This window comes from Drosophila innubila (assembly GCF_004354385.1).
Source record: "Drosophila innubila isolate TH190305 chromosome 3R unlocalized genomic scaffold, UK_Dinn_1.0 2_E_3R, whole genome shotgun sequence".
Lineage (NCBI taxonomy): Eukaryota > Metazoa > Arthropoda > Insecta > Diptera > Drosophilidae > Drosophila > Drosophila innubila.
In genome coordinates this window covers 8,060,632-8,078,846 of record NW_022995380.1, presented here as the reverse complement: position 1 = coordinate 8,078,846, position 18,215 = coordinate 8,060,632, and the positions used below count along the sequence as shown (strand labels likewise).

Sequence of the window (18,215 nt, the reverse complement as noted above, 5' to 3'; positions counted from 1 at the left end):
GTTGTAAATGTGTGTAAATAATGCATACGTGTAGTTTTTTGTTTTGTAGATGCGGGTACAAGAGAAATACGTATTGCCTGTCATTTTTCTCAATTGTTTCTTAAGGAATTTGACGTACGTGCAATGGACGCACATTTGTCTGCATTTGATGCAGCTTCTGGTTGAGCTTGTGAGTGTGATCCCGCAGATAATTGATCAAGTCCGCTTGCTTCTCTAGCAACTCAGCGGTATCTCCACCAGGTTGCATGAGACCCAGTGAGCCACCGGCACGATCTGCGCCACGTAATACATCTGGTGACAACTTAGCCTTATTAAACTTGAGCACCTTATCTGCAAGATATAAGAAATATTATAATAAACTGATCATAATTGAGTCAAGAGCCACACGAACTTATATAGCAGCCATGGGTGGCAGCGAGCACCAAATTCTCAGCAATATTGAAGGTGGTAACATAGGTAATTGGCGATAACCAGCCGGCATTGCAATGCTTCGAGAAGTCATCACCATAATAGTGATGGATGAGAGCCTGTACTCCCAATAGCATGGAGTTCCACAGTGAAACAATTTGGAGTGGAACGCCCTTCTGCATGTTCGTTTCGCGATGAAAGTCATGATAGCCATTCATTCGGAGATTGTCATGTTGTTTCTTCACGAAATGATCGAAAATCTGCAATCATTGAGATAGGTCATTAATCAGATGCATGAATGAAACGAAAATTTGCAATACTTACAAACGTAATCACCCAAAATGTGGCACGCAAGTAGAGCATTATAAAATAGGCCTCACAGCGGCGATCCTCTGGAAACAGGGCCGCCAGGCCAATGCCCACAAACGAAATGACCGTCGAGATAAGCAAATGTATGCTATAAAACAAAATACAAATACACAGCAAATATTATAATTCATTGGTATGTGTTAATGGCGATTGGGAGCGCTACACTTGTGATATCAGCAATAGCATCACTCTTTCACACTCTGTGTGGTGATTCATTGTTACCGGCAGCAATTCCATGTGTGTAGACATGTATGAGTGAGTGCATATAAAATGTACATACCTAAATGCAGGCACAGTTTTCAGCTTATATGAACCATTGTCATTGGAAAACAGTACAGGATCGAGCAGTTCGTCAGTGTCATGGTTGTGGACTTGCGATCCACCGGGCTGTATAGCTGAGCCTGTTGCTTCGTTGTCCATTTTCAATAGTTTTTCTTATTTTTTTCTGCGTTTAATTGGACACAAAGTGCGCAGCAACTAACAGAAATTTGCTTTGTTTGTTGTTTACAGGCCGGTCAGAATTGTATCAACGACGCTGCCACCTGGCAGAAAAAAAGTTGCCGTTTACTTAAACGTTGCCAGACATTGGAATTAGTAATCTTTTTGGAAAACAAATCTCAGTTGGGCAGTTTTTGAAGAATTTTGAAAATTATGGTAGGTGCTTTTTTTGGAAATCTTGTCCAGTTTTTGGAATTTAAGTATACAAAATCTTTCCCCCAGAAGAGTGACGAGTTCCCAACCTTCTTAAAAAAATTACATTTATTTTATATAAATTTGAATTATACATTTTTATTAAATTATTTATGAATTGCAAAATTATAGTTAAATGAACTTAAAATAAATTCACATTTAAATTGTGCGCCCGGCGATTATAATCACTAAGCGTTGCCAGACATCAAACATATTGCACTTTGATGTCTATCGAGAGTAGTCTATTGTGAATAAGAAATGTACAGCAAAGATAAAAGTATTTATTTCTATGTTTGCAATTATTTATGTTTAAAAAATTTATTTTAATATTTAAATTCTGTAAAAATTCACTCTTTAAGTACTTTAACGCCGTCGCAAGTCTGTTGTTAACATATCGATACATCGATAAGTAAAACACTACCCTAAAAGAATTTAACAATTTGAGGTGTTTTGTTTTTGCGCAAATTCAAATTAAATTGTAGCGAAATTGTTAAGCAAACAGTATATAAAAAAAAAAAACGGGTTATAAATGACTACACCTGCACCGCGCCGCACTAGAGATTTGTTGACATTTGCTGCGGAGTCCGACGATGAATTCAGTATTACGCCCTGCAAGCCCGGAAAAACAAAGGACGCGGCTCAAATTGTAACCAGAAAATTTGATAATTATAGCAACAATGGCAACAAGGAGAATATGGTACAACAAGGTCCAAGGCCAAATGGAAACGGACAAGCATCCGCCGTCTACAATATGCTGTAAGTGTGCATCTTGAGTCGGTTTAATGCCAGAGATTCATGTATAACTTTTAGACCCCGACGACGCTCGGAGATGACAATGTTGGACTCGGACAGCGACGAGGAGGACAGCAAGAGCAACCACAATTTGAACTGCGCCATTCTGAACGACTCCTTTGTGCTGAGTCCTGTGCACGAACTCACTGGCAACACCTCAAGTGAGCCCTTCATTGCGGGTGTTCCACTGAAGGCAAATGAATCCAATTTGTCGTTTCTTGGTCGCTTTGGCAACATGGGCATTGACTGTAGCAGCAGTGTAAGCACCAATAAGCAATCACCGCATCTGCAAGGAGAACAAAAGCTTCCGAATAAGAAACCAGCAGCACCACCATCAATGCAGATTATATCGGAGCATCGCAAAGCTTTGGAAAGTCAAACACCATTGCGTACTGCACCAGCGGCTGCTTTAAAATCCCACGCCAAGCCCGAGACAGAATTCGTGACTCCACAGGTGGGCAGCATTGGCGGAAGACAAGGAACGCGCACGCAAACCACCCAAAAGAATCGCAATGATGTGGCAAATGAGTTTCGCTCCCAAAAGGTGCTCTTCCAGACGCCCATGACAGTCAGTCGCTCTGCGCCCTTCACCAGCGACAGTCTGACCTTCTCCCTGTGCGACACCATCAGCGAGAGTCCCGATACACCCGCTCAACCGTCGACAAAAGAATTGCCGCCCAGTGGCAAATCGAAAAAGTCACTGGACGGTGCATTTCGTCAAACTGAGCAGCAGATGAAGTCCACAGTGCCTGAAATGCCGCTATCCGTGCCATTGCCTGTTTCTGCAGTTACAACAGTCGATAAGCCGGACAATGCATCCAAATCGAATGCCAATGTGCTACAAATCAAGAACCATGAGTATCTTATAATTAAAAAGCTTGGCTGCGGCGGCTCCAGCTCTGTCTTCTTGGCACGTCGTAAGGATACGGGCCAGGAGTTTGCTTTGAAAGTGGTTGATCTACAGGCCGATCCTGTGGTGGTGCAGGGCTACCTCAATGAAACCAAACTGCTCGAGAAACTCCAAGGCAACGTTTGTGTTGTTTCCCTCTACGACTAGTGAGTTCAATATTATACCAAATATATAATTATTGTTTAAACAATTTATTCCTTCACTCAGTCAATTGTTGCGTCAGGAATCCAAGCTGTACATGGTGATGGAAAAGGGCGACTGTGATTTGAACAAGATCTTGCAAGGATTCACAACTAATCTGCCACTATATAATCTGATGAACATACTCTATCAAATGCTGCAGGCAGTCAATTATATACACCAAAATGGTGTGATTCATTCGGATTTGAAACCAGCCAACTTTCTCATGGTCAATGGTCGCCTCAAGTTGATTGATTTCGGCATTGCCAGCAACATTGCTGTTGACTCCACTAGCATTATTAAATTCTCCCAAGCGGGCACATTCAACTACATCAGTCCGGAGGCATTAACAGATGTTTCGAGTGGCACAAGTCCCATGCGTGGTGCCAATCAGCCCAAGATAAAGATATCAACGAAGTCGGATGTTTGGTCACTTGGCTGCATCTTGTATTTGCTGCTTTATCAGAAGACGCCTTTTGGTCACATCAGGAACATAAATGCCAAGATGAGCGCAATTGCCAATCCCAGCACAAGCATCGAGTATCCAGCTCTACCTATATACTATCCCCTCATGCTAGTTCATGTGAGTAAATCGAGAATATCTTATATCTGAAACTCTCTTAATACTTCTCCCCTCAGATGGTCAAGAATTGCCTGCAGCTTAATCCGAAGAAGCGTCCTTCGTGTGTTGAACTGCTTCAATATCCATTCCATATGGTAATACCCTTACAGAATTTACAGTTGGCATCCAAACGCTGAGTAATAATAAGTTTTCCGATTGTCTCCAATACCTAGAGTTAAGATTTATACTTTTACAACCTTTTTTTTATGCACATTCAATAAGAAAAAAAAAAACAAAAATTGTGAAATATAATAATGCACTGAATTCTCATACGTGTGGTGTGTATTTAATTCTCATTTAGCATAAATTTTACATACATCATAAATTGTTATAATGCGATACGCTAGCGTGTAGTGTTTATTTATAACAACGCGCTGTCTTTGCGACTTTGACCTGTGTATATGGTTTTTTATTATTTTGTTTGTGTATTGAATTTGTTTTTTGCCTAATTTAAATATTACGCTTTCCTTTGTTTAATTAATTAATGCAACAGGTATTGACATTAATTACTAAATCGAAATCGCTTTCCATTTCTTTTACCCTTCAATTTTCGCACAACAATTTCAACGTCAATGCGCTTGTTTGTAATTTGCTTTTACTTATAAATTAAATTCTTGTTTTTTTTGTTAATATTTTTCTTTATATATATATAAAAATAGTTGGATTTTTTTGTTGTTGTTTTTTATTTATTTATCATATGCTTAATTAAATGTTGCTGTTGTCGGCTAACCATTTGCTCTACTAACATATCTATTGCTGCGGCTACTTTCTTCAATACTTTTTTACTTTTGCGCTCTCTCTTTACAAAAACGAAACAAACAAAAAAACGTATAACGAACGAATCTCGATGCACATACAGTATATCTAACGGAACAAATGACAAATGAATCTTTTGAAGAATTTATTTAATTGCTTTTGTATTGCGTGCTTTTCAAATTGGCATTCAATTCAGTTTGCTTAACATATTAAAACATATACAAAAAAAATGATTTCAGCGCGCACTTTGACGTGATTTAAATGCAGGTTAAACATAAATTATATAGCATAACATATATGTGTATGTATATAAAATAAATAATCAAAATTACAATTTAATATGTATGTGCAACAGCAGCAATGAGTGGTTGTGGATGTGCCTCTTGCCATTATGCATTTAGAATAATTCATTTACTTCGCTTCACATTTTAATGTTCAACATTGCACAAGTTTTGTTTGCTTTTGTATTTTTTTTTTTTTTTTTTTAATTTATGTATATATAGTTTTTTTAAAGCATTACTTAATTTCTCCATAATTTTTTTACTACTTTAAAATGTTAAATGTTGCTGTTGTTGGGCTCGTTATTATATATTCTCATTTTGTTCCTTTTTTTTGTTGTTATAGTTTTTTTTTCTTCAAGTATTCGTAATATTAAACTTTAAACTTAATAGATTGTTAGAATTGTTGTTGTTGCTGTTGTGGTTGTTGTTGCTTTTCATTACTGTGGAAGTTCGACAAACGCTGTGATTGTTGTCAATTATCGTTGTGGTTCTGATGTACTATTATTATTATTATTATGAGGGTGACAATCTCTCATTGCAGCGACATTAAATGTCCTAAAAAGTGAAGGGAGATTAGAGTTATATATATATATATATATTGTTATCATGAGATAAATTACCTGTTCACCATTTGAGGCATGCTGTTGCAGCTGAGATATAAGCTGCTCCTTTTGGCTAACAATGCCACGCCAGTGATCATCCTGCTCCCGTGCCCGCTGCTCCAAGTCAACCAATGTGTTGCTCTGCATAAATAATGGTAAATTGTTAATTTCATAATTATTTCATTTCAATTCTCCGATTCTTTCTTACCGTCTTTGTGACCAGCTGCGTTAGTTCATCATTGCGCTTGCGCAGCTTTAGGTTTTGTGTATGCAACTCATGCTGCTCGGCAGCACTAACGGAGGATTTGCTATTCGAATTACTATTATTCCTACTAATATTGTTGTGGGTATTATTGTGATCGCTGCTGCTACTACTGCTGTTGTTGCTGCTGTTTGATTGTGTGGACTTATTACTACTGCTCTGCGCCGCCAACTGCTGTTGCTTCTGCTGCTGCTGCTTCATGTGTGTGACGAGCACCTGTTCCAGCCACTCATCAAAGGAGGCATTGAGTGCGGTGGCCGCATGCGCCTTAACAGCTTCCGGATACAAACGCTGGTACAGCTCACGTATGCGCTGTTGTTCAACCTTTCCAGAGCTGCCACCTGCAACCGCAGCGGACAACTCGCCACCATTTGCGGCAGCTGCCTTTTTCTGTTGCTGTTGTTGCAACTGCAACTGCTGCTGTTGCTGCTGCTGTTCCTGCAGCTGTTTCTGTTGTTGCTGCAAATTATAGATATTTATTTGTATATATTTGAAATGGTAACTTAATATCAATATTTTTAAGTATCAATTTAAATTTTAATTATTATTAATTTTTATTTTAATCGTGTCGATATTTCAAATTAAACATATAAATCAGCTAGCAATGTTATTTACACATTAATAAATTGAGATTTGAAATGCAAATGAATATTTAAACAATTATAAACATTTAGTGGGCCACGTAAATTTAGTCATGCACTTACGCCTAAACTTTGCGCTATATTTGTTTTCGTCTTTGCTGTTGTTGTTGTTGTGGTTCTGGCGGTTGCTTCGGCATTTTGCAACGCTTCAATCAACTTCCAATTTTTCATACGAACGTCCTGACGAAACACAAATACGTGGCAATTAATTAAAGTTGCAGGAAGAAGCGGTTAAGTAGTAAGTATAGATTAGAGACAAAACAAAGAAAAGCCAGCAAGAAATAAACACACATTTGTTTAAGTTTGGTAAATATAAAAACACATAATAACTAGCATAAATAAACACAAACTAAATGAAATAAAATTACTATTGACTTGTTAAAATGAATATGATGGCAGTGCAAAATCTGTATCTAAATCTGATTATCAACTATATACTACTATCTCTTGATAGGCATATTCAAAATAAAATAATTACATTTTTAAATTATTTCTTTTAAAATTTTACACTTTGTAGACCTATTGATGGTTTTTTTTATATTAAACTCGAATTCGGCGCATTTAATAACGTATTCTCCTTTTTCTTTAATATTGTTATTTGTTAAAAAGTGACTTAAAATACAAACAAATTTGACAATTATATACTTACATTATTCTTCTCGCGCTGCTCTTGCAGCTCCTGTTGCAGCTGCTGCTCCTTGTCCTGAAGCTGCTTGGAGTGTTGTTGTGCCTCGACGAGCTGGGACTGCAGACTGGTGTTTTGCTGCTTCTGTGTGGCCTGGGCGTCGTTGAGCGTACGCAGCTCTGTCTGGAGTGCGAGGAGAGCCTCGGATTGGGCTTGGGCCTGCTCCGATTGCTGTGCGGTGGCTTGGACAGCATGACTGTTGGCCTGGTTCAGCTGCTGGTTGAGGGTAACATTGCTGGCTTCCAGTGCCGCCGTCTGTTGACGCAACTCTGGCAGTTCGGTGCTGCAGACGCGCGACAGATCGGCCTGGGATTGCGCCAGTTCGGCCTTGGCCGATTCGAGGGCATGGCTCAGGTTACGCAGCTCCACTTGCAGTTCGGTATTCTCCGTTTCCAGCTGCTTGCGCTGCTCCAGCTCAAAGACACTGTTATTGAGGCGAGCTTCCAGCTCATCTCGCTGCTGCTCCAGCGTGAGTATTTGCTGAGCCTGCTGCTGCATGAGTTCGTTCTTCTGCTGAGCCTCCGCGTTCACAAAGCTGGTCATATCCGCAATGACCTTCTCCTTGTGTGCGATGTCCTGCTGCAGGCGTTGCAGCTGCGGCAACAGATCCTGTGAGCTGGCCTGCTTCTCGCGCAGAAGCTTTGCCTGGAACTGTTGGCGCTCCAGTGTTAGCTTATCATTGGCACTGGCCAACTCCTGATTGAGAGCTGCCAGCTCCTGATCTTTACCCATCAGCTTATCATTGTATTGCTGACTGCGACTCTGCATCTGGGCACGCTCCGTGTTGATCTCCTGGCGCAGTTCACGCAACTTGGCTTGAATGCCAATCGATGCCTCCTGCTCCTCGGCCAGCTGCTTCTCCTTCTCCTCCAACTGACGCTTCAGCTTCTGGCATATGTCATCCGACCAATCTCCATGATTCGCGGGCATATCCTGTTGTTTGTTCAACAGATAATCAATGAGTATTTGGATCTCGGAACGATTAAGCTCGGCACGCGAAAAGACATTCATTAGGGCAGATACACCCACGGTCTGATGCTCGGCGAGCTTATCCAGTGCCTGGACAAGATCCTTGGCTGCCAACGTAGTCTCCTTCTGCTTCTTGTTGACCTGTTGCTTGGCCTTGTTGCTCACATTGCTGTTCTGCAACTTGGGTGAGCCGCTCATCTGTTGTTGCTGCTGCTGCTTGACCTGTTGCACCTGTTGCTTGGGCACATGTGGCACCTCCGCTGGCTGTTCAATGGCTGCATTGATCAGGGCTACAGCAGCTGCTGGTTTGTCCTTCTTGGCAGCTCCTCCATTTTTCTTCTGTGCCTGCTGTTTGTTGTTGTCCTCCTTGCGTTCCTTCTGCTCCAACTTCTTCAGCTCGACCACATCCTTGGGCGGACGCACATCAAAGTTATTCAACACTGGAGTCTCCTCCACAGGCGTCTGCTTAACGGGAATGGGCTCGTTCTTGTTGATCAGAATGCCCACAGCTGCCTTGAGACCAGATCCATTGCGTTTATCCTTTTTGCCCTTTTTGTTGCTGTTATTATTGTTGTTGTTGACCTGATTCTCCTTCTCGGCATTGCTGGGACGACGAGGCTGCTCGTTCATCACCTCTGGATCAGGCTCGAATTCCACATGCTGCTTGGACAAGCCCGGTTGAGGGGTCTCCTCATCGAGGAGTCCAACCTCCGAATGGCCATCGGAGAAATCATCCTGCTCGTCCTGATCATTGTTGCTGGCATTGTCCTTCTGCTGTTCCCGCTGACGTTGCTTCTTCTCCCGCTTCAGCTCCTTCTTCTTGGGCTTCCGCTGGGATGTCGAATTCCCACCACTCTTGTTCTGGGCATACAAATTGGCACTGAGTGCCCGCTTCTCGGCCACAACCTCCTCAAAGGTCTTGCGCCTGAAGATCTTGTTGATGAACAGGAAGGACAACAGCGAGGCGCTGAACACACAACCAATAACAATCAGTATGTGGAAATCCATATTTGCATACTTTGCCGACGGCACTCAATAGTATTCCTTTTGTTTTTCTGGATGCGGGTTACTGTAAACAAGAGTTAAAAAGAGAGTTGTAAATCTGACGAGAGTTAAAAAGGTGTGAGAAAACTGATAAATGTCATGGGCGTCTGAAAGATATCAATTAAAGTGTCAATGGAAAGTTTTCTACATGTATCAATCACTCGGGTGGAGTTAGCAACAAGCTTCAATCTCGAAAAGTGTTTATAAAACATTAAGTGTTTTTTTCTTTTTCGTTTTTGTTCACTGCACACGTTATCTGCTCTTAGACAAGCTGTTTTTTTCGGTATAACCGATGACGTGTGCCTTTGCAATGAGTGTTCGGAGAATTGTTGACGTTGTTCACATTTTCAAATTTCACATTGCGCACATAACGCAAGATCAACGACATTAACAATCAAAAGCAATTATAACTGTCATTCAATCGAAAATTTCATGCATGTGCGTATGCATGTATGTATGTGGTTCTGAATGTGTGCATTTGTGGCTGGTACGTGCTTATCAGTTTACCGGCCGGTGAATGGCACTAAAATACACTTTTGTTATCATTATTTTTCTTTGACGTGTTGTAAATATTAATGTACTTGTTGATATCAAATTGTTTATTATATTCTCCTTCATTTTGTAATTGCGATAGCAGTTGCACTTTAAACCGCTTTGTACACACACGAATATTCTCAGTCACACACACACAGAGATCAGTGTTGGAATATTCCAGACAAGGATCGATGACTAGCATCGATAAGAGTTTGTCTGCATTGTCTATCGATTGCCAAAAATTAAGCTCAAAGAAACTCGCAAAAGAAAACGAATAAGTCAGCGAGAGAGAGAGAGAGAGAGAGAGAGAAAGAGAGAGAGAGAAAGAGAGAGAGCAAACAACTTGTTGGCCACTTCCATTTGCTATTCAGCGAAGAAAGTTTCATATTTATGAACCTGACTTAACTTGAAGCGGATACCAGCGGCAAACACTGCCCACATATATTAAGACAAAAACTGAATTGCAAATTTAACAGGAAATGCCCATAAAAGACAGAAATAAATATCACTTTCTGACGCACACGTATGCAAATGCTGCAAAGCACTCACTAAAAGCTATTTTTGTGGGATCTCTTCTATCTTCCTCTGTGTTTCTTCTTCAACAACGTCTCTTGTGCGAAGCGCTAACTGGACAAAACACGAATGACACAAGGTGGCGACGGCCAGCAACGAAACAGCGACGTCAAGCTCAGCTCAACTTGGCTCTCTTTTGTTATCTTGTACATTCACTCGCTTTCGCTCTCGCTCTCTCTCATCCATTCTCTCTGGCGTTCATACAATCGTTTGCCGCATACAGTTAGAACTTGAAATTTCAAGTGGGCTCCATAAGCTCTGCTTGATGTTGTCTCTTCTTCTTGTCTGCGTTGGCGCTCGTTGAAGAATTCACAAATTGCAAATTTAATTCAAGGTTGTTGCTCTCGCTGAGCCAGCAACTGGCTCGAATGAGCGTCATGTTTTTTCTGCTTAGCTTGGTAGCTGAGTCAGGTTTTTTATAGCTATTAGCTAAAGAATTTGAATCCTAATAACTTTATATGTATGAATCTTTTACAAGTCTGTAACGAAGTATTTAATATGCATTAATTATATATTTTCACATCTATTTTTACTTTCTATCTTCATTTTCTTTGTTCTACAAAGCTTTCGCTCTCTGTATTAAATATTTACATTTGCGCACTCAAGATTCAAGTTAATTTTGATGACTACACTATTAAGTCAACAAACAGTCACAGTGCAAAGTGATAATGATTTGTCATTAGAGTCATACACGAAAAGCATCGATAGCCAGAGTGATAATGACGTCGATACTTGGCAGTCTTAATGATTTCGGGCGTAAAAATTTAACGGCTCTGTGCTAAATAAAAGACAGTCAATGGTGCCAGCCAAACAAAGGCGGCATCTCTGGCGACTTCGAGCGTCCAGCGGCATTAAAGAAGACAACTACAAATAAAAGCCGGCAAAGGTCATCAACCGGAAGAGCGCTGCTGCGGAATGTGTGTGTATATGTATGTATGCATGTGTGTATATATTTATGTGTGTGAAAGTCAAAAACTAGTTGCGGCCACGGCTGCTGGCACAATTATAAACATTATTATCAGCAAAACCAACAAGCACAACCATAAAAAATATGTACATAAATAGATGTTTATTTTTTGCTTGTGTGCCTTAATAATTATATTTATGGCTGAGTCGTTTGCTAAATTTACTGCTGCCCTGGTTACATGCAGCGTCAACTGCAATTTGCCCCAATTTTTGTTGATGTTGTTCAATTAGTTGGAAAAGCAGCCGCTGCCAGCGCTTTGTCCATATGGAATTTCTCACTCACACTCAATTTCTACTCGCCACTCTCTCACACACGTACACTCATTCAATGTTTGTCTTTTTTTTTTGTCGCTGTCGCTGCCGTTGTTGTTTTTTATGTTATTCATAAATGCAAGTTTGCTATTTTTGATAGTCAGACATGGTTTAAATTTAGAAAGTTCTTTGCTTTATTTATTTATGTTTATGCAACATGCAATGTTTTTCGAGTGCGCTCAAATAAAGAGAGCGTGCGATTCGAGTGTGTTGGTTGCGTGGGAACAAACATCAAGTTCGCCGTTAGCGGTGTTTCTATTCTTTTTCTTTTTTTTTTGGTATTTGGTTTGACAGGTCGAATTGATTCAATGCATGTCGCATTTTACAATGACTCACTTAATATTTCCTACGAGAAAAATAAACAAAACCACACACACACACAGATAGGCAATTGAAACCAATGTTTGATTTCTATTAATGATTATTGATTGCTGACGTTGGTATTATCTAGTGACTTTGGCATTTATCGCATGAATGAAAACTAAATTCATTATTTATGAGTTTTTGTGTGTCTATATGCTTTGAATAATGCACCCGCTAAATACATACATTAATACATACATATGTGTAGTTGATAAGAGCTCAACTGAGAGAAGACTCTGCTACTGTGTGGGAGCGGAAGGAGAGGAAGGGCGTGTGTCTGCTCTCCCAGCAATGTGTGTAAATGTCAAAAGAAATGCCCGACACGAGAGCACACACACACACACGCACACACACAGCCGGACAGACAGATACACGAGCGCAACAAATAGAGGCCAACACATCAATTATGTTTATTTCTTGTTTGATAAAATCGCAACAAAGGCAGGGCAAAAGCACAAACTCAGATGGCACCCGACTGATATATGGCCGGGGCAATCAGACAGCGCCACACACACGTTCTTGGCAAATCAAATAATTCGAGTGAATAAGAAAATCATATAGTATAAGGACAAAAAAGAAAACGAATTTGTTGTTGTCTAGTGCGCTTGACTATTATTTTGCAGTTGAATGGCATTTTATTCATTTGCAACTAGTGAAAGTATGTAAAAGAGAAATATTCAACGTGGCTTATTAAGCACCTAATTGGCGAGACTGGCAAAAAGAAACATTTGAAAATACGATGCTAAGCATACATGGCTGCCAAGTGACCTAAACCCGATTTTCTATCTATGTGCGGCTGTTTGTCTTCGTCTTTCGTCTGATGGATGTGGAGCACATACATACACACACACACACACCACACACACACATGCAATCCCAAATGATGATTTGCTTGGGTTTGGGGAGGCGGGGGCAGAGATCCATGCAAAAGGGCGACGTACGCAAAGCTCAAGACAAAAGGGCGTCGCTGCCGCTGTCGTCGTTGTTGTTGTTGCTGCTGTCGCGCAAAAAAAAAAACAACAAATGCACTGCACTTAACACATACACACTTAGACAAGTAGATAAAGACCTGCTTTTACTTTATGCAACTACCGTTGCTTTTTTTCTTCCACACTTTCAACTTCTTGCAACGTCAACAATTTTGCAACATTTTCACATTGAAATCACAAGAGCAGTATTTCTGCCTTAAAACACACACACTAACACACGGTACATGTATGCAGTTTTTTTTTGCTGTTCGGACCATCCGCCATTTGCAAGCTAGTGTTGTATACGTGTGTGTGCTTGTATGACAGCCTGCAAGTGTGTGTAGCGTTGTCGCGTCGGCAATTTTTCTTTCATTTTCGGCATATATTTTTAAATGTATTTCCCTATGCTTTTTCATAATACTAACTCTTAAAATTTAATTGAATCGATTAAGCATAGAAACTTACACTTTTTTTAATTTGTGACAGCGTTAACGAGCAACTGTAGACATTTAAATTATAGATTTCTTTCCACTTCGTGTTTGTATATTTGCTCTGCGTTTGTTTCACTGCAGAGAGTGGCGGTCGGCAATAGTGGTCCATAAAATGTGGTGGTCGGGCGATAATTTATTATAGCAACGTTAAAGGATTATTGTATGAACACAGTGAAAGTTAACTGTCGATATTTTCCGATAAGAATGTTCAATTTGAATATGTTCAAAAGAGTGTTTTTAATGAAGTAAAAGGTATATGAGACATTTTTTTTCATTATTATAGTAGTGCTTGTATCACCTATATATTAATTTATATATTGGATTACCTAACATGAAATCGATGTCCTTATTAGACATTTCAGTTCTAATTTGAAATGTCAAATGGTTTTTAACTGTTCAGCTCACTGTTAACATAACACACACACTGTAGCAAACTTAGCTATTTAATAGATAGATCTATGTATTTTAAGAGTTCATTTGCTAGAAAAATATAAAAACTGATATTATCCGAAAATCTGGCTATATTAAATATGTATATTCTTTTATTTTTTGATTTTAATATTTTTCTAAAGCTGCAACTAGCTATATTTTCGTCTAAAAATGGGCAGCACTATTTGTTTAATCGTATAAACTCAGTTCATTTGTATGCTTAAATTAAGATGTTTGATATTACAAATTAATTTTTAAGAAAGATAGAACCGGAATAATAGATATTTACCATTTATTTTAGCAATTTAGTAAGTTTTATTATACTGTATCAAAAACTGACTGAAATAAGTCTATCTAATATTTGAGTCGACTCAAATGAACATTTCTAGTTCATTCATTCGGTTTATTTACGTTTGATCGAACTGTTCGAGAAAAAAAACACACCTGAAAAACAAAACAAATAACACGACAAATTGTTAATAAGACAGAACCTATAGCTGTAGACAATATGATTGGTAAATTATCAGCTTGGTATCGCGACAATGTCTCGGAGGCCGCTGACTGCTTTGCTTGTCGGCTTATAAGCGGATTTGGCATGATCGGCATTGGAGCCTTTATATTAGCGCAAGCAAAACGCCGGCGTTCGCCTTTAGAAAACTACACAATGAAAAGCATTGCAGCAGGTGCGTAGATTGCGAATGCAAGCGTAACATTTGAATAATCTCATTCAACATGACCCTGTTACCTAACAGTTGCTGGCGTTCTTGGAGTGGCACGTTTGGCAGATGCAAATTTCTTGAAGGCGAAGGCGGAGCCCGTCCACAAACAGACGAAACCCACAGGAGATCATCCATTCTTTAAACGCGGAAGTTAATTAGTCATAATCGTATTCGTATTTGTAAATTTAGTTTGTTCATTACAATAATTATACAAGCATATGAACATATGCTCATTTCTAAGATTAACTTTAGCGTCCAACCTTTCCCAGCTTGGTGTCAGTCTTTGGATTGGCAGTCAGACTCTGAACAGCAACAATCGTTTCGTTAATGTGAGTTTGCAGCTGACGTAGACTTTGTATTTGCAACAGCCGCAGAATGCGCATGGGATAATCCAGCGTTGGGTCGTTGGCAGAGACCACATCGTTGCCCTTATCAAAGGGGAACGGTGTGCCGGCAATCGGTTGTCGATCCTTGGCACTCGGTCCAAGGCGTTCGTGCACGATTCGTGCCACAGCCTCTAATTGAAGCAAATGGTTGGGATGATGCGGCACCTTCAACTTTGTGGCCAGCGTGCGCACGCCCGCTATAAATTCCTTATCGTGAACTATTTCAAATAATTCAAAGTTAATATATTACTTGTATGTAAAGTTCAAACTAACAACTTGCCATTTATCTTGCCATCAAAAATAGTTTGAACTTTCTGCTGCGTTTGCATGCCATTGTTCTTTGGCTCCCGAGCCTCTTGAGCGTTAATCGACTCGTATTGGGAAGGATCATCCAGGTATTCCAGACGCATTGCGTGCCCAATTATACAGGTTAGCTGCTCCAGCTGCGTTTCGTATGGCGGCATGTTCAGGTCAATGCAGTATTGCTTGTATGCCTCTTCCCAGAGCTTCATATCATCTAGATTTCGCAATTTCTCACGATCCTCTATGGTATAGTAGCGTATCTTTTGATCCTCCAGCCAAAGTATGGTGCTTGCAAATTCTTTGCGGTCTGTGTGAAAAATGAAAAGCCGGTTAAACTGTTTGGATTTATTAGCGTATTCAATACTCACTGCTCCATGCCACATCGCTGGGCGTAGGATGACCTAAGGCCTCAAGTTTTAACTTAAGCATTGTGTTTTCTGCTGCTTTTAATAGACTATTTTACAGATTTACCAATTAAAAAGATTCCAGCTCTGTCACCATTGGATTCGTGAATTAAAACAAGTGACACTGTTGCCAACCTATCTATTTTATAGCTGGTTTTGGCTATTTTCAGAGTTCGTTTGCTAAAATAATTTTAAAATTGCTAATAACTGGAAAACTGGCTATTTTAAATATATTTTCAGCTTAGTTTCGCTATTAAATTGTCGGTAAAACTGTGCAAAAGTCCCACAATAACAAATTTAATAGAATTTAACAGAAACAGCTATTGTCCCCCCCCAAAACTTGCTAGCACTGGTGAGGAAGACTGCCACCCTGTCCAAAAGTTGACACCCTGTGGAATTTACCGATCTGGTAACATGTACCACGCTGCACAAAGTATGGTCACTTTAGGAAACAGGCAGTATCGCCCGACCGCCACAAATTTTCGCACAATTTAAATTAAAACATTTTTTTACTATCCAAAATCCCAAGACTAAATTTCAATAAAAATTCTTGAAAAGTTATCAAAATTCTAGCTTTTAAATTTGGAAGAAGGCAAATGAATATTGATCTAAATCAGTTTTCAAAGATACCAGACGTTCAAATTAATTGTCATTTTTTCTGTCAGGTGGCAGCATATTTCAGTAAACAGCAGTGTGTTATTTTGTTATTTTTATTGCAATTATTGTCTTGCAAGCACACGTTAAATAGGCAATTATTACCAGGCTGTTAAGATCAGGGAGATAGTTTTATTTTTGTAAAAGTTGTCCCATCAACATATCTTTCGACAGAAGTTTTTAAAAACAGAAGCCGCCGCCGCGCAACTCTACTACTTTTTTGTTTACAAAATGCGTTGCGAGGAAAATGAGAGAAAACTGTCTTTAATTTGTGATCAGGTGCAGTTGTGCATGCTTCCTGCCCTAAAGAACAATTTGGATGAAGTGCAACTGCTGCCCGCACAATTCGAAAGTTATCATACACTGCTACAACAAGAGCTCCCTAGGTTGTACGATCTTCTACAGCAAAACAAGGAGATTTTCTCTAATGCCTTAAACCAGGAGGTCTGTTGCATCTCTTATCATATTTTTTTTGACTTGACTCACATATTAATCCATTATTTTTTAGCTGCGCGCACAGCTTGTACTGCTGCTTTGTGAGTTGACCGCATCGCCGACGATTTATAAGCTGGATGCTGAGGCCGAATATCTACTGCAAAACGCCAATCAGATGCTGCGGAAACTTATGTCCATCTGCCAGAACGACGAACATTCCTACATTTTCAATTACTATGAGCAGAAGCTGCACAAGGACTCTTGGAAGCGACAGCTTGGTGCAGTTCACGGCTTTGTCAGATATCTGGAGGTAAAACAACATTCCAATTGTGTTGATGTTAATAAAAGTAATTTTCATTACAGTACTACTTCACTAATGACAACAAAATGTCCACCAAAATGTTAAGATTCAGCTTAGCTATGGGTCTGAACGTAAGGGAATGCTATCACTCGGATTACAAACAACTTGGCATACGAGTCTTTTCCAGAATGTTGAGCCATAGCGTAAGATACAAGTATTGTTTCGGTATCTGTAAATATGCTTCTTATATTATGCACCTTTAGTACGCTGCTGACATTCAGCAACTGAATATACAAGGTGTTATCTATGAGAATCTCTTGCGGGATGCATACACCATGGATTCCGAGGAAGTCACAATGTCGGTTTGGAATTGTCTATGCCAGTGCTTGGATCATTTTACCGAGCTGGATTCGTTCACGGTACATACTTAAAACATGTGTTAATATTTTTATATGTAAATGCTAATTTGTGTTTTGTTTTTGTTTTTAGTGGAATCAATGTGACGACATGCTTGAGCGCCTTTTACATAATGTCACGTTGTCCTCCAATGCACAATTGTCCATCTGCCTGCTGCAGTTCATTACACAACTGGGATATTACTTTGCCATAAACCGCAGTGAAGTCAAAGAATCCTTGGCCAATGATTTCTCCCAGCCCGATCAATTGGCAGCCTGTCGGGAAGTGTGCTCCTCACTTAATGTAGCCACAAATTATCGCTGGGCAAAGGGCATCCTGCAAATGCTTGTCCTGGAGTCCGAGAAGTTGTTGCAAGGTCCCGATGTCTGCATACAAATGTTGAATGCAATGCAACGTTGTTACTTGGTGCACATTGTTCCGATTCCTCTGCCGGCATTAAATGCCCATTTAGGCAAATTTTTTACCAAGTTTGTAGCCGTTCTTCTTGAGTGCCTTGTCGTACATGACAAGACTGAGCCTATTATTCAGGTTAGTTATCTTAGCATTCATTTTATTTATAAAAGCTTCATGTTTTCCTATCATTATTTTCGCAGCTGACGCAACAGTTTATTGACATTTTTATTTATCAATTGAATCATTCCCCTGCCATCAACCTGAAGGATTTTGCAACTGCTTTAGCAAGCTTACAGCAAGTTATTGTTAAATAAAGTTCACGATTTGTTGAATCTCGTTGAATCTTAAGTAATTTT

General features: G+C 39.7%; 6 protein-coding genes across 9 annotated transcripts; 3 read left to right on the top strand and 3 right to left on the bottom strand.

Annotated features, from left to right (window-relative positions):
• Positions 1-34: 34 nt before the first annotated feature.
• LOC117792953 (transmembrane protein 192) lies at positions 35-1,320 on the bottom strand. The gene is made up of 4 exons (XM_034633297.1): positions 1,058-1,320; positions 733-865; positions 392-668; positions 35-330 (listed from the first exon to the last, which is right to left on the bottom strand). Exons 1-4 carry the CDS (start codon positions 1,195-1,197, stop codon positions 101-103), a joined length of 780 nt encoding a protein of 259 aa, XP_034489188.1. The 5' UTR covers positions 1,198-1,320; the 3' UTR covers positions 35-100.
• A 598-nt stretch (positions 1,321-1,918) lies between these two features.
• LOC117792949 (dual specificity protein kinase TTK) lies at positions 1,919-4,241 on the top strand. Its single transcript, XM_034633294.1, has 4 exons — positions 1,919-2,223; positions 2,278-3,315; positions 3,377-3,932; positions 3,989-4,241. Exons 1-4 carry the CDS (start codon positions 1,997-1,999, stop codon positions 4,106-4,108), a joined length of 1,941 nt encoding a protein of 646 aa, XP_034489185.1. The 5' UTR covers positions 1,919-1,996; the 3' UTR covers positions 4,109-4,241.
• Positions 4,242-5,439: 1,198 nt separating this feature from the next.
• On the bottom strand, positions 5,440-13,545 carry LOC117792948 (putative uncharacterized protein DDB_G0271606). Of its 4 annotated transcripts, none has more exons than XM_034633290.1 (6): positions 13,393-13,545; positions 7,163-9,236; positions 6,577-6,693; positions 5,819-6,331; positions 5,629-5,751; positions 5,440-5,563 (listed from the first exon to the last, which is right to left on the bottom strand). In XM_034633290.1, the coding sequence occupies exons 2-6, from the start codon at positions 9,173-9,175 to the stop codon at positions 5,555-5,557; spliced, it is 2,775 nt and encodes a 924-aa protein (XP_034489181.1). In that variant the 5' UTR covers positions 9,176-9,236; positions 13,393-13,545; the 3' UTR covers positions 5,440-5,554. The 4 variants fall into 4 exon arrangements, with proteins under 4 accessions (XP_034489181.1, XP_034489183.1, XP_034489182.1 ...); XM_034633292.1 differs by lacking the exon at positions 13,393-13,545 and adding an exon at positions 13,052-13,209; XM_034633291.1 differs by lacking the exon at positions 13,393-13,545 and adding an exon at positions 10,295-10,444.
• Positions 13,546-14,243: 698 nt separating this feature from the next.
• Positions 14,244-14,812, top strand: LOC117792959. Its single transcript, XM_034633304.1, has 2 exons — positions 14,244-14,530; positions 14,600-14,812. The coding sequence occupies exons 1-2, from the start codon at positions 14,356-14,358 to the stop codon at positions 14,719-14,721; spliced, it is 297 nt and encodes a 98-aa protein (XP_034489195.1). The 5' UTR covers positions 14,244-14,355; the 3' UTR covers positions 14,722-14,812.
• Positions 14,718-15,845, bottom strand: LOC117792954 (RNA transcription, translation and transport factor protein). Its single transcript, XM_034633298.1, has 3 exons — positions 15,624-15,845; positions 15,233-15,562; positions 14,718-15,170 (listed from the first exon to the last, which is right to left on the bottom strand). The coding sequence occupies exons 1-3, from the start codon at positions 15,682-15,684 to the stop codon at positions 14,815-14,817; spliced, it is 747 nt and encodes a 248-aa protein (XP_034489189.1). The 5' UTR covers positions 15,685-15,845; the 3' UTR covers positions 14,718-14,814.
• Positions 15,846-16,370: 525 nt separating this feature from the next.
• On the top strand, positions 16,371-18,207 carry LOC117792950. The gene is made up of 6 exons (XM_034633295.1): positions 16,371-16,757; positions 16,822-17,058; positions 17,112-17,252; positions 17,313-17,468; positions 17,539-17,994; positions 18,060-18,207. Exons 1-6 carry the CDS (start codon positions 16,545-16,547, stop codon positions 18,171-18,173), a joined length of 1,317 nt encoding a protein of 438 aa, XP_034489186.1. The 5' UTR covers positions 16,371-16,544; the 3' UTR covers positions 18,174-18,207.
• The last annotated feature ends 8 nt before the right edge of the window (positions 18,208-18,215 follow it).